The 15756-nt window shown below is 40.3% G+C and overlaps 1 protein-coding gene across 1 annotated transcript in view; it reads right to left on the bottom strand.

Moving 5' to 3' along the window:
• Nucleotides 1-15079, bottom strand: part of akt3a (v-akt murine thymoma viral oncogene homolog 3a) — a 45699-nt gene extending 30620 nt beyond the window's left edge. Inside the window, exon 1 of the mRNA XM_062430050.1 lies at nucleotides 14856-15079. Within this exon, the coding sequence (XP_062286034.1) occupies nucleotides 14856-14901 (46 nt within the window). The 5' untranslated portion in view covers nucleotides 14902-15079. The remainder of the gene's footprint in view (nucleotides 1-14855) is intronic.
• Between the last annotated feature and the right edge of the window lie 677 nt (nucleotides 15080-15756).

The raw sequence follows: 15756 nt of genomic DNA, 5'->3' as shown, positions 1-15756 counted from the left end.
AGTAATAAATGTAACTAAGGAAGTCAACGTCCTTTTTCTATATGTTAACACAGTGAAAAAGGAACAAGACTGGTCTTCAGATCCAATCTCTTATAAACACACGCACACATAGATGTCATATGCTACAGATCAGGAAGTTTAGCACATACTGTGGTCATACAGTAAAACACATCATTAACTAGAAGGAAAAACTCAGCTTTATGTTTAGATAGTAATAAACCCTATTTAGGATATTACACACAGCTCAGTGAGATGGTCTTTTTCCTCTACACTTCACACATTCATCCACACACACACACACAGAGAGAGAGAGAGAGAGAGATACACAAACAGCTACCGAGGCATAACATGCCATTGAAAAGATGCCTTTAAGCATGTCAAGAAGGTAAAAATACAATCCATGCTAACCAGTACAAAAAGCCCTTGCATTCAAAGAGCCAATAACATTAGGAATGCCATGCTGCTTGTGTTCAGAATGCAGTATATCCAATGCGATTAGGAAAGGCACACACAGCCAATGAGCAAGCTAATCAAATTGCACTGATTGCTGCTATATTGCTTCTCTGTTTCTCTCCTTTGGACGGCACTGTGTGTGTCGGCATCATTGATTTCCTAATTTATTTTACATCATTGACATTCACATAAAATAGAATTTATATTTTAAAAACTGTATATTATCATTTAAATATACCTATTAGCTGAAATTACATTAACATCCGCAGCACATCTATAAAAAACAGTAGGGCCTCATAAAGTGTCATCTTTTACAATTTTTTTCCTTTTAAATAGAACAATTTGTGTGACTTTGTACTAATAACTGTCACCTATTGTTTACTGGTGAATATATGTGTATGGAGATGTTTACTCCCATAACTATTATAATAATGCTAAAAATAATGGCAGCTGATGAAAAAACTTTATTCTTATGTTCTTATGGTGCATTCATAATGGCACAGTGGAGCAGGTTCCTCTGAAGTTTCCACATTTAAATCTGACATTCACATTCAAATTCTTATTCTGTCTCGCCCCCTCATTGGGCGGAAAAACCATCCAATCACAGGCAGAGAGTAAGGCAGCTGGACCAATCAGTCAATGAGAATAGCTGTCGATCAGAATAAGACGGGGAGGATCAGGAGACAGACACAGCTGTCCAACTGTTGCTTACAACAGACAAGGAGTGTGTGCGTGCGTGCGTGCGTGCGTGCGTGCGTGCGTGCGTGCGTGCGTGCGTGTGTGTGCGTGTGTGTGCGTGTGTGTGTGTGTGTCAGTGTGTGTGCTTAAAACAGGCTGGGTGGGACTTTAACCGGCCCAACCCTGTCCAGTTGAGCAGTGGTGAACAGGTGCAAAGCTTTGTGCATGTAAGTGTGTGTGCATGTTTGTGTGTGTGTGTGTGTGTGTGTAAGTCGCTATTATTCCAGAGTGGTTGGCTCTGTATTATTTATTCAGAAATGCTGGGCTGGGGCTGTGGGCGGCAGCTGGCGTTACGCGTGCATGCATGTGTGTGTGTGTGTGCAATGTAAGGCCCCCTGCTCTTTTGTGAAGCCCCCTCTTTTCCTAAAGCTGCGAAGCATTGTACTATAGGTCTCCCTGTCTGCCTGTAAACTTATACACATGCATACACACACACTATACTGTCAACACACACACACACACAGTAGAGTACGAAAAGCCCAGCCCAGCAGGCAAGAGTAAACACTCAAGTACCATACCCCAAGTACTGTCAAGTACACCCCCCACCCTTAACACCCTGCACACACACACACACACGCATATGCACACGCACACCAGTCCAGCCGTGCCTCAGTCTAAAGGTTCCATTCATGTGTTGTACTGAAGGGCCGATACTAAGTGCTCTCCACCTCACTAACTGCTGCTCTCTACACTCCCCTCTGTCCTGCCAGGCTACCTGTCTCTCTGTCCGTCTCTCCACCTGCTCGAGTGTATGCCCATCTGTCCATCAGGAAGCATCCACATTGACAAAATGTGGAGTTAGTTTGACTCAAACTCTGAACTGCTTCCTCCTTAACTTTTGTTTGTGGACAGGTGAGAGTGATGCCTCCAAGTAACTACAATGTGATACCTATATCACTTCATTTCAAGCGATTTCAAGCATAGGCTCCGTTTAGAGAGTTAACGTGGTCATATCCGGATTAATTGCAGTTATATGGATATAAGGAGACATGTGATGGCCCGCAGTTAATCATGCTTGTAAAGCCCAACATAACAAAATGACGCAAGGGGAAAACACAGCCTCAACTGATTTTCTCACAATCAGTCATGCTCCATCGTGCATAACAAACATGACTAAGTTACAGAGACTGGAATCATATTTGTTTTGGCTCATGTGCTGCTAAAAATCCCCGATGTCTAACGAGGACAGTTTACCAAAACATTGTCCAATAAAAGATCTATTTGTATCCCCGTGTGACTGTTGTTTAAAAGATGCATCACACTTTGTAACTTCATGAACTATGGCAGAGTGAATTTGGACTAACAACAACACAGTGTGATTGCAACAGTCTGTCTGTCACACTCTGAGGTGACAGACAGCTCTATATAACAGTCCGTCTCAGACAAACACTTCTCTGTGCTTCCCTGAGAGCTGGTGTTTGTCATGTTGTGATGTCTGTCCGTCTGTCCGTCTAAGAGGCTGTTTTTGACAACATGTCCACCTCAGCTGGCCGACATCAGGCACTTGAGGCTCTGAGGCCATTCAAAAGAAACAAAGATGACAATTTATGTGTACCCTATGTATACCCTAATATGTCAAATACTTTGCTAAAAATAAATTAATATATCTTATATCCTTATTTAACTTAGATCACAAGTATTATTTTCATGTTAGTTGCATTTTATACAAAAAATAAGTCACATATCATACATCTTACACAAGGGACTGAAAATAAAACAACTTGTTTGGACTAAATTCAGTATTTGGGATCCATTATGATGTTTAAGATCAATTACAGTAAATTGAGAATTAATTGATGTCTGTGGGACAAGATGATCCCACAGACCAGCTCCACTAGAGGTAAGGACTCTGTGCCTTGCTCAAGAACTTGTGCTGCAACTAACTAAAAAAATACTCAGTTTACTATCCTGTCTGACACAGAAAAGTTTTAAATCCTCAATTTTGGGAAGCTGTAACTAGTTTTTGGTTTTGCTTAAAAAAAAAAAGACTAAAACTATTATTCAACTATCGATTGATTAATCGACTAAATGTTGCAGCTCTATTAAGAACACTAAGATGCCAGGTGTTTCTCAATTATCTTATTAAAAATAAAGGGTTTTTTTTACAAGAGAATTTTAAGATTATTTTAAAAGAACATTAATAAAAGATCTATTAAAACTGATTTAGGCAATACATGCCTAAAAACTAGACTCTCTTCATGATAAGTACTGCTAACTTCTTAAGAGAAAAGAAACTAAAATCTCTGCCTCTGCATTATTGGTAAGACATACAGGAGAATATAATGTATGTGAAATCCCCAATAACATCGGTGCTCTCGGAATTTGCCTGTCTAGCCCTGCAAGATATTTAATGAGCAGGCCGTTTCCCAGGTCTATTCAAACTTGAGATATTGTGTGGAAACACTCAAACCACTGAGCAATATCTGAATATGGCAGATGTTCGTCCTCTTTTCTTCTCCGTTCTCCCCCTCCACCTCCTCTCATGCAGCAGTCTGCCGTTGAACCTCATGTTCCAGCCGCTGTGCTGTGAGACATCTGCACCTCACTCACCGTTTCTTTCTTTCTTTTCCGTCTCATCTTTCCTCTGTATGCGCACACACACACACGCACGCACGCACGCACGCACGCACGCACACACAAAGATAGAAGTCTTTTCTTGATGACAGATGGCAAGTCAACAATTGTACAGCATCAGTCTCTCAAAACATACACACACACCACATGCACACACAAACACAGGAACAAACACCATCTCCTTGTCCTCCTGTCTCTTTGTGTCCAATACCCTGTCAGATGTCTTGATTTGTTTCATACAGCTGAGTGTATGCATATGTGTGTGTTTGTGTGTGTGTGTGTGTGTGCTGTGTGTGTGTGTGTGTGTGTGTGTGTGTGTGTGTGTGTGTGTTTCCCTCTTTACCTTGGTATATTAAGCACTAGTTTAATGAGAGCTTGGTGAGGAGTGGGCCCCAGTCAGTGGACCATATGGGGGACATTTAGCCCCTTCAGAACATTGAGCCAAGCCTTGCTGACATGATTACCACTGCTCTACACCAGTGTCAGAGTGGGAACGGGAAATTTTATCATGGAGAGCTAATTAATGACTGGAGATTGGCAACCAGAGACAGAGGGAGGCTGAGGGAGGATAAAAAATTCTGTCACTGTTTGGTCTATCCTTCCTCTCGGTTTTTATTGGGCTAAATAAGTGAGACTCTAAAAGACGTGCACGCGAGCAAATGCACACAAGTAGAAAAAAAGCACTTGACATCATCACATAGCGTCACATTTTCTAGCTGTTTAAAAATTGTACACACCGTACATCTTTGTGAATGCATGTATTTATTCATGGCTCACATTTTCAGTGTGTCTGTGTGGCACAGCAGGCTGCAGCTAGTGGCTTAGTTAATCCTGTCAGAGACAGATTACAGGTGGGAAGATATAAATAGACTGACTGTCCCTTTAACCTGGCCACTGTGACATCAGCATGCAGCTCAACTATAAAGTCAGGCATAACAGCCAACTGTACCGAGACAGGAGGAACAAACTGAAACTAAACCCACCCAGTGCCGCCCACAGTAGCCATTTATATTCCGCTGTGACCAAAGTGACCACACTGTTTCGACAGGCTGTCACAGGAAACAAGCTTACTGTACCTTTACCTCACGTCTGGATGACGCAGAAGTGCCATATATAGTATACTCAAAAACGGATTTTACCAGGTCTGTGTCAGTGTGACAGTAATGTTATGGCTACACTGGCACTATACACTAGCCAACATACTGACCTGTTGCTAACCCATTAATTCAACTACATTCATCAACTCTGCAGGGCTCTAAACTTACCCAGGGCACTGCTGCACCCAAAACATGTGAAGAGGCTTTATTATTTTGATCCAAGTCTGACTTTCAATAACACAGTCATTTGAAATATAGTGACCTTTAAAATTAATGCTTTGCATCTTTAACAAATGTTTTAATGTGGTGTATCAATTAAGATTAAGGCAGTCACTGTTTTAATGATGTAGAAAATTAGATTTTGGATTGGTACCAGTCAATGTCGAATCATATTGAGCTGTTATTTGTTTTGTCTAAGAGGTTTTTCTCAGACAACCACAACAGTACACTCATCTATTGTTTCACACAAACAACCACAATGATCCAATAACAGTGGTTAAGAGATGCCCAAATCTCTGCTCATCTATGCTCAACTGATATGTAAGGTAAGGAGTGGACCAACTGTAAACTTAAGTAAGTGACACCACTTTACAGTACATTAGTGATCACTGCGTCCTATCTGACATCAATCAGACAGGGTAATTGATTCAGAAACTCTAAGTGTCTCCACATAACTTTATGCAACAGAGGTTGCTGTCTAGAACTGGTGTTACATTTTATAAATTAGGCAACACAGAGTTTTGTGCTACAGCAGCAACAAAGAAGAGCAGAAAAGGCATCAAGGATGTAACTAATGTTTCAGGGCAGCAATGGCTGTCCAGTTGCCCTTGGCAACCAGATGTAGACCACTTCCAACCAGTATGTGTGGTGTTCCTGACCCTGTTCACAACCACTTTGTCTGTGCCAAAAACAAAGACGTAGGAAAAAGCTTAATGTTGTTCTACAATTATCTACGTTTAACAAGATAAACCAAGTGTGGAGAAACAGCAATTAGTCAATATCTCTGAATCATGAACATAGTGACTCAACATCACACTATAAATCTGGAGAGTATTGTTACTGACATATGTGGTAAATTTTAACCAGCATCATTTGATTATGAAGAATTAGTGGCATTGCAACCTTTCCGTCAACTTTGGCAAGCAAAAACTGATGTATACTTAACAGCTTAAAATATCTAAAACAAACTTTGAGATTGTGCTATTTGATTATTTATTATGGATCCAAAAGAGTAGATTTGATGATCTTTAATGCCCGATACTGGAGAAACAGAAGTTTGGGACAGAGCTCTACAAGTCACTCTTAACAGTATTTCCCAAAAATACACTTTTCTTCCACTGCTTTCAAAAAACAATGTTTTAGTAAAAAGTAGCTAAAGGAAATGTATGTGTCAATATTTTATAGACTTGGGCAACAAAAGAAAAGTCTAAGTGGCAACAGAAGGCCAAATGGTCACACAAACTCTGGGGTCCTTCTCCTGCCAGCCAGCACTTATACTAGCCGTTAGCCACTAGGCACTAATCTGTTGGCCTAAATCAGCCAAACCAACCCCCACTCTAACCTGCCTCCTCTAATCAGCCCAAAGCCTACTCCAACAAGCCCACGTTACCTGGAGATGTTGGACTACACACTACCCTTCTGGTCTAATCTGTGCGTCTAGCACACTTAAACATAGAATCAGGTTTCAGCTTAAACCCACAATGCTTTGTCAATTGAGGACAGAGTTGCTGAAGCCAATGAAGGGCCATGGGATACTAGAGAAACATTTAATAGTTGCTTGTAGAAAAGAGGTGGCAAGAAACCAGCTGATGAGAAAATTGAGGCGGGCGAGAATCCCAGAATTCATGGGAATTCATAGACAAAGAGATTTTGAGTTTACTGTATGTATCTATGTTCCATTTCATTTGGGCAAATTAACATAAGATAAGATATAAGATAAGATATACTTCAGGGAAATTTGTCTTGGGCATAAAGTGCCCCAGTGCATACTTAAGCATACTTAAAAGTATACATTAAACATACATACATATATATATATATATATATATATATATATATATATATATATATATATATATATATATATATATATATATATATATATATATATATATATATATATATATATATATATATATATATATATATATATATATATAAACAAACAATCAAACAAGGACCACGAATAAATTAAATACAGCAGCAGAGGCAGTGATCATACAACAGTACCCAAAGATGATAAAGTGTAAGTAATAGAAAGATAAAAAAGCAGAGAGTAAATAATTAAAATTAAATGACAAAAAAAAAAAAGTTAAGAATTGACTAAAAGCAGGAGATCCGTCTTTGGTAAAAATAATAAACAAATATTTATATGAATATTAAATAAATCTGTATGTTTCGGTTTTACAAACAGAAAAAACTAAAAGTTCTACTAAGTTTAGTTTAAATTACAAAAAAGAGGTGAACTATAAATCTGTTTCAACTTGCAACAACTTCCTTCTTTACTATTTTCATTTACTTGTTTATTCATTATCAGCAGATGATATACAGTATGTTGAATCCAAACTCTGCTTGAGAACACACTCATCATAGCATAAAGTGTGAAAGTATAGCAGTTAAATACATTTCAATAAGTGAAACTGAAATTCCAAATGTTTTCATTTAAATACTAATACCAATAATAATAGTGTAGTACAGTGTATATGTGTTAATGCATGTGCACACATCCATCCTAATTGATCAAATGTTCGAGGTCAGCACTTTAATGATCCTGAGCAACAAACTAATCCCATTACTCAACCTTTCCTTCCGTCAACCCTTCTCTCTTCTTCTATCCAAGTTTTCTCTCTGCAGTGATCAGCACTCCATTCATTGATCCATTCATTCATTAATACATGACTGCCTCACTATATATTCATTCACTCAACCATCCATTAATGCATCTCTCTTGTTTTGTGTTGCCTTTGCAAGGATTCTTCCTACCACTTACTGCTGATCCTATTGACTGTCTGAGTTTGCAGAGTTACACAGCATCCAGCCACTTACTGTGGATCAGAAATTGCACATTATTATATTGTATGTTTCTGAACTTCTCTGAGTGCATACAAGTTTATTGAAAATTCTAAACATTTAATACAGAAGACTTCTACTGCATTGGCAAAGTGTCATAAGACAACTGGAAAAACATAGTCAATGTCAAATCAAAGTAACTCAAACACACTGGGGCTCATGCAAGAACCGCTCATAATTCCTTCTTTAATGGACCCTACAAGTGATTTCAGAAAATCTGCAGTTTTCACTATCTTTTTTTGTGCTTTATTTCTATCACATTGAAAATACTGCTCTAATGACACGTCAGTGGCAGCTATCTTAATATTTTCTTATTGTTTCAAGTCCCTGACTTCTGATACATTTTTCATGTATTTGTCTGCACACTTCAGAAAGCAGGACCTTTAGCTCTAAGGCATGAAATGATTTCTTTTTACTCTTTTGTCACATTTTTGCGAATAAAATTCACCCACAAATGGGGCAGAATAAATTTATATGGCAACTTGAGGTTTGTCAATTATGCTCATACCTCATCTCATATCAACATGCACCTACTCATGAACAGGTGGCATTTATCAGGGTGAAACAGGTGAGTTATGACAAATTTGTGCATTTAAGAGAGCTTGTTGAATCCTGCAGATTTCCTACAAATAGAACCAGATAAGACATTCTCCTCTGTTGTAGCCTGAATGTGTGACTGTATCAGATGAGACAGGTGTACTATTACGTAAAACTCCTGCCTAGTGGAATTTAGAGTGATATTTCAAGGTTTAGTCTCTCAATTCAAACAAAAAATATCCTATTCAGACTGAAAACAAAGGTGACACACTCTCTGCTGCTTGTCTGTGTGTATGTTACCCATCTGCCTTTCAGTCTGTGTCTGTACCCGCTAGTTGCAGGTCTCTTCTGTATTGGCAAGTTATCTGCTTGTGTCCTATGCTGGCTGTGTCTGTCACAAACCATCGGTCTCTCTGCCTGTCTTTCCTGTGCTGCTTGTCTGTAGGCTCTGCAGACTAGTCTGTCTGTTTGCAATGTGCTGTCTGTCTGTCTGACTGTCTGGCTGACTGCCATTCTCTGCAGTGTAGAATGAGTCATTCTTAGGACAATGGAGACAGTTTGTAAAGCCACACTGGAGCGTACACTTCCTCCGGATGTGCAAGAGGATGCCATTCATAACAAAGCCTGCACTGTCTGCCTGTCTGCTACTGCCCTGTATATGCAAGTGAGTTTAAGAAACAGAGGGGATGGAAAGAGGAGTGCGATGGAAGGAGATACAGGGACAGACAGAGAGAAAGGGAGCGTGAATTGCAATAAAAAGGGGTGAGTTGTGTTGACAGGCTGAGAGGAGAGGAGAGGAGAGGAGAGGAGAGGAGAGGAGAGGAGAGGAGAGGAGAAGGGCGACGCAGCAGACAGTGGTGGCGGCAGCGGCAGCGGCAGCAGCGGCTGGTGATTGATATCAGAGATCTGGCACTGCCACCTGATCCAGCCAGCCAGCCAGCCTCCAGCAACATTGAACTCACTGAACTCACTGAGCCAAGATGGCTGCCTCACTGCACTGCACCCAATGAACCTCACAGCAGTCGAACGTATACAGTATAGCTAAAACAGCTCCCAAAGGAAACAATAAAGAGGACAGGTGTGTTACTTCACTTTGCAGCATGTTTATCATATGATTGTGCAAAGATGCATTAAGTGACCAGACATTGAATATCTAATGAAGCCACTTCCTGACTGTCTCTATATTGAAGTAATATGCAAAGATCCATACTATGACCAGGACTCAACATATTCTGGATGTGATGTGCATATAAACAATGTAAAGATATGGAGGAAAAGAGTGAAAAAGCTCTAACAGAGCCACAGTAAGGCTTGCAGAACATTGTCACTGTGTGGGATGCAGCAATGTAATCTAAAACGGCATGATGTCCAATACAAAATCATGTCAATATGAATGTACCCGTAGTCCACATGAGCCGCTTGAATTTTTAACCAAAATGCTGTCGAAGAAATCAATAATAATTTCCACTGCACCACCAGAATTCTTGATACTGACAGAGGAAGAACAAAGAGTAATCTTTGTGAAATAAAATACAACACCCAGTTACTGAGATGCTGATTCGAATATTATTGGATGACCTCTGTGTTTGACAAAGTTTGGGAGGTTATTTGTAGAGGAATTTCTACTTTGTTAAAGTACCGGCATGGCAGCTTCACATGCGATTATAGGACTTCAGAATTCAAATACTTCAAATATTTATTTTAAGCTTGAACTAAGTAAGTATTTGTAATTGTATAAAACATATATGTAAGACTTGGTTTTACAGTTGGCCTATCTTAGTAGATGAATTAGGGAATAACAGCATAATATAACTACAATCCATCATCAAAACTTGTGATTTCACTACATAGGCCAAGTTATATTTGTCTTTATTTATTTTTAGATAGCTTACATTCTTTAAGATGCACGAAGCAACCAAATAACACAACTGTAAAAGGAAGAGTATTCACATCCACTTGACTTTAACTTATGGGTGAGTGCTGAGGAGGAATCATTGATTGAGTCAGTAACGAGACTTTGACACAGCCGAATCTCATCTGATTAGTAGCTTTAGGAGAGAAACACCTCTGGAGGCCAGAAACTGTCAAAGAAAAGATGGTGTTCTCCCTGTTTCTCTCTTTCAGTGTTTCTCCTCCTCTCCTCCCTCTTGACCATCTGTTGTGCTGACTACTGTGTGGGATGATGCTGGTGGAGGTAACAGTATCCTCGACTACAGTGGCTGACTGTGACCTCTGTGGCCTCACAAGAGCTGACAGAAGGTAAACTCCTGGCCTGGGCGGACATTAACTTCAGATTCAGATTTTTAAGGTGGAATTTTTTTTAAAAAGAAAAGAAAAGCTTAATAACTTCTGTCAAATAAAAGGAGAGCAACATCTGATTTTCACCCTCCAACACAACACAATGTACTTCCAAAGCAACACCTGTAGCTCAAATCTATCCATCAGATTTTTATTCTCTATCACTAAGAAAAGAACAACAAATGTCCAAACACTGCTTATTTTTGATTAACCTACAAATCTGATGGCTTTATTTTACATCCACGGTTCCTTATTTTATAAAGACAAAGTGGTGATGCAGTCGAACACAGTCTGTCCTCTGCTTTAATGAGTGGAGGAAGGAAATAATCGCCATGGTAGTGAAAGTGAAAGGCTCGGCCATCCGAGGACATACTGTACTGTTCTTTTCACAGCTGATGTTCCTGAGGTTTGTCTTTGTGTTCCTAGATAACAATTTGGTGCTGGTGATGATCGATCTTTGAGGCAGAAATGTTTCTTTTTATGCTATGGTTATACACATGCACTTACTTGAAACCATGTTGTCTGTTCTAATCTATCATGGTTTTGTGTTGTCTTTCTTATCCATCTTTTATAATGTCTGTGAAGCACTTTCAGTTGGACTGACTGATTGACTGATGAATAAAAGGAATGGAAAAAGGAAGGAGGAGTCAAAAAGAAAGAACATTGAGCTTGTAGATTGTTAGATTTTAAATCAGAAGCCAAAATAAGGAAAATCTTTCCTTACTTCTTTAATTCCGTTTCCTATTGATAGTCTTAAATACTCTAAACGTAAACAGCTTCAGGCCACTTACTGAGGATCAGAAATTGCATGTTATACTCTATGTTTAATCTACAAAATTATGACTTCTATACTGCCGAAGCCATTGCTGTTGGACATACAGTGTTTACTGAGGACGACACGTATACCCACAACTGCCAGTGATAAGCATCCACTGACATGTGTAAGTTGATCAGAGTCTACTGTGTGTGGCACCGAGCTGCACACATCTGTCATGTTTGACCAATTATTCTAATGGTTTGTGGCTTGTCGCACAAAAGCAAGACACAAACACTCTCACAGACACATACACACACACACACACTCAGTTCCTTCATAAAACATGCAGGAAGGCGAGTGTCCCCATGAGGGTGCATCACTGATACTTTGTTCTATGAATGGGAAATGCTTTCTTCCTATGAAATCATTTTATTACCCACCCATTAGTCAGACAGCAAAATATTAAGAGTAAAAAAGATCAAAACATTTCTTAGGAACATTCAAATCAACCATCTCATGAAACCCTCATCACCACTGTCAATTACCCACTCTGGTCACATCATGGTAAAATAAACGACACTTGAGTTGCCACAACTCTGCAGCCATTAACAATTTTTCAACTTATGTATACTGTATACATATTTACATATATTATTATATGTATTTACATTTAAGATTATTGCTTAAAGCATCGTAGTACACACACAAGTCTATGGATACAGCTCTTTTTTATAAAACCAAAGGTGAGCTGTAAACCGAACAGCAGCATACACAAAGTCCTGAACGGCCAGACCTTCACTTCAGCAGAGCACACATGAAATTTATGTAGAAGTGTGTTGCCCTGAGATTACAATTTACGATAATGTCAACGTAAATCTCTTTCGTGCATTAAGTTGTTTATAAAAATGATGACTAACATATCTGACTCGACTGTTTACTTTAAGACAGTCTCTGCATAAGAAGAACACAAAAACTAAAAACATTTTCTCTACTGTTTTATATAATTACCATTTCATTATTTTATTTGGCGGCAAAATTGCACCATATTGGAAGCATATACTTAACAGCTGTTGTATACGAGTACTGCAGAAAGAAAGTATAACCAATTAATCTAACACAAGATGATTAATTATAGGATTACCCAACCACAACCTGTTTTAACAAACTTTTACCTGCACATACAAACAAGAATGAAGATAACATACTACCCTGACTTATCCCATTACTGACATGAAAAGAGTTTGATACATCAGCACTCACCTAAATCAATACACAAGAAGTCTGACCAGATATTTAAGGTACTCGTGTTACACTCACTTTATGAAAATATTTTTTATGATTGACTTAATTAAAGACATATAAGAAGCACATCAAAATCTGTCTTTAATACAGAGATCAACTGCACACTTTTTCCTTTGTTCTCTTCCCATCTATTACAGTAGTCTCTCCTTCTAATCTTCAACTCATTCAGTCTCTCAGTTTCTCTTTCCATGTCTCTGTTTTCGTGTCACTCAATTCAAAGCCAAACTATCTGCATCATTTGAAGAAGAGTTAGAAAGTGCAGTACCTCCCAGATAGTCCAAACACAACTAAATGTAATCTGGTGAGTACAAAATGTTTGTGTGTGTGTGTGTGTGTGTGTGTGTGTGTGTGTGTCTACATTTCACTACCTTTCTCTATCTCTCTTGCTGTTTCCTTTCAGTAAAAAGCTGTCTAATGACTAAGACTGCAGTCTTTGCTGTATCACGACCTGGACAGTGAGTCAGCACCCCGACCCTGCTCCTCTCAACACACACAAATACAGACAAAGATTTAGCATATGATGCAGACAAACATTCATATTCCTGACACAAACAAACCCCCCTCCCCTTCCCCACAACCTCTATCTCTTTCTCTCTCACACACTGACGAACACTGGTAGCGCTGCGTCGTGACTGGGGGTGATGTGTTCCTCTTAATATGCACAGACTACCGTCTGAGGATCACACTGGCATGCTGGCACACGTAGATCCTCCCCTCTACTTAAGCAGTAAAAGACTGTGCACTGCATTTGTGCATGTACGTGTGTGTGTGTGTGTGTGTGTGTGTGTGTGTGTGTGTGTGTGTGTGTGTGTGTGTGTGTGTGTGTGTGTGTGTGAGAGAGAGAGCATCCACTTCATGCAGTGTCCAACATATTCTCCTGCTGTGCCTCAGTGTTAGCCTACATTACCCAGAAGCCTGCTGTCTGTTGTGTATTCATGTCACTTCCTGTTCAACAGTTTGTGTTACACATTCCTAGACACCATCACATAGTCAGGAGGATGATGCTCATTGGCCTAAAAGTCTGGAAATCCCCCTTGTTCTACCCCTGAAGCTCTCTCTCTAAAAACACACAAACACAGATTTTCACCAGAAGGAATCAGCACCAGCAGACACACAACCCCATGAAATTGTAGCTTTGGGGACAATGTTCAGTATGTTAAAAAAAATAATAAAAAGTCCTGAAGGGCATTACAGAAAGTGCTGCAGTTGTCACAGAGCCACAGAGAAATCTGTACCACTTTGTGAGTGTTTTTGGGTCACTTTGACCCAGCAACAAATGACAGTTCACCTGTTGCAGCAACTGCTCACTGATCATAAGCAATGAGTGTCTAAGAAAAGGGAAGTAGGCCTACTATCTTTGCTGCTTTTCCACTATTACTCATTCCTCTTTTTCTTATTTAAGCTGTAAACAGGATGTGTTGTCAGTACCCCCCCTCGACTCCACCCCAACTAACCACTCAAACATGTGTCATATGACTCTTAACACCATTCAGAATTCCCTATGAACTTAAGACACTACTATGTTAAATAATACCTCAGAGGGACAACTAACTTGATTTCACAGACTATAAGACATGCTGCCCTGACAGAACAGTATGCACAAGCAGTGACCACAGGCCTGGTACATGTTATTAACTGCACACACTTGTGCATACAAATACATGCACATTCCCATGCACACACTCTTTTTTAGACCTGACTGAAGCACACAGAGGCTAAGCAAACAAACAGCCAGCCAAGCTTATAATAAAGAGACACATCCCTGTGAGGGCAAACACATATACACTCGCACACTAGATAATCAGACATCCATGTGATCACACACACACACACACACACACACACACACACACACACACACACACACACACACACACACACACACAATCGCAAACACTCACATCCTCCCACCGGCACATGTGGACAGGCACGGCCAGGCCCTCAGTCTAGACAAGAGGCAGAGAAGAAGAGGAGAGAAAAGAGAGGCAGAGAGGAGGGCAGCAGAAGAAGAGAGTACTGGATGTACTTACCCCGTTTCTGGAGCCATCCCTCTCTAACGATGGTGACATCGCTCATGGTTCCTTCACGCCGAGTCTGATGCCGCTACACGCCTGCTCCACAGAGAGAGAGAGAGGGAGGAGGGGAGGAGAGGAGGAGAGGAGAGAAAGAGAGGGAGAGGAGGAGAGGAGGGGGGGGCCGGCTCTCCCAGTCTCCGCGTCACTCTCCCTCCCTTCCTTTCCCGTTCACCCTCTCGTTCGCGCAGTCTCTCTCTCAGACACACACACACAAACACGCGGTGTGTATGTGTACGTGTGTGTGTCGTTTTGCTTCCTGTTGTGGCTTATCTCCCTGCCTCCCTCCCTTCTTCTTCTTCTCCCCCTCCTCCTCCACCACCTCCTCCTCCTCCTCTCTCGTTCCCTCTCCAGACCTTCCTCCTCACCAGCAGTGACTCAGCCTGGAAGGAAGTGAAAGGAGAAAAAAATAAAGAAAAAAAAATAGAAGGCATGGATTTATTTTTCTTCTTCTCTGCTGCTCCCTCTCTCCCTCTTCCCTCTCTGCAAAGCTCCTTTCATACAATTTGACAAGACAAACAACTAGTTATTGTGAGGACAAATACTCCCTCCACAGTCCCCACAACCCCCCCCAATCACACACCCAGTTCCTCTTTCTATTGCTAACACTCTCTCTGGTAAACAGGATGAATTATTGCAGAGCTCCTGATGAAGTAAAAACTGACCTTGATTGCCAAACAACAACTATCTCTGAGCTCTGCCTCTCATTCATTCATAGATATATATTTTTCTTCTTCTGGTGGGCAGGTTGTGCTGTGTGCAAAAGCCAGTCTACCTTTCTGTGCTCGCTGTATTTCTGCATGTCAAATTATTTGATCGATGCATTAGTGTGTGTGTGTGTGTGTGTGTGTGTGTGTGT

The sequence above is a fragment of the Scomber scombrus genome, chromosome 12 (genome assembly GCF_963691925.1).
Source record: "Scomber scombrus chromosome 12, fScoSco1.1, whole genome shotgun sequence".
In the NCBI taxonomy this organism is placed as follows: domain Eukaryota; kingdom Metazoa; phylum Chordata; class Actinopteri; order Scombriformes; family Scombridae; genus Scomber; species Scomber scombrus.
The sequence above is the reverse complement of the archived record's forward strand: the minus strand, read 5'-3'. Positions and strand labels throughout refer to the sequence as shown.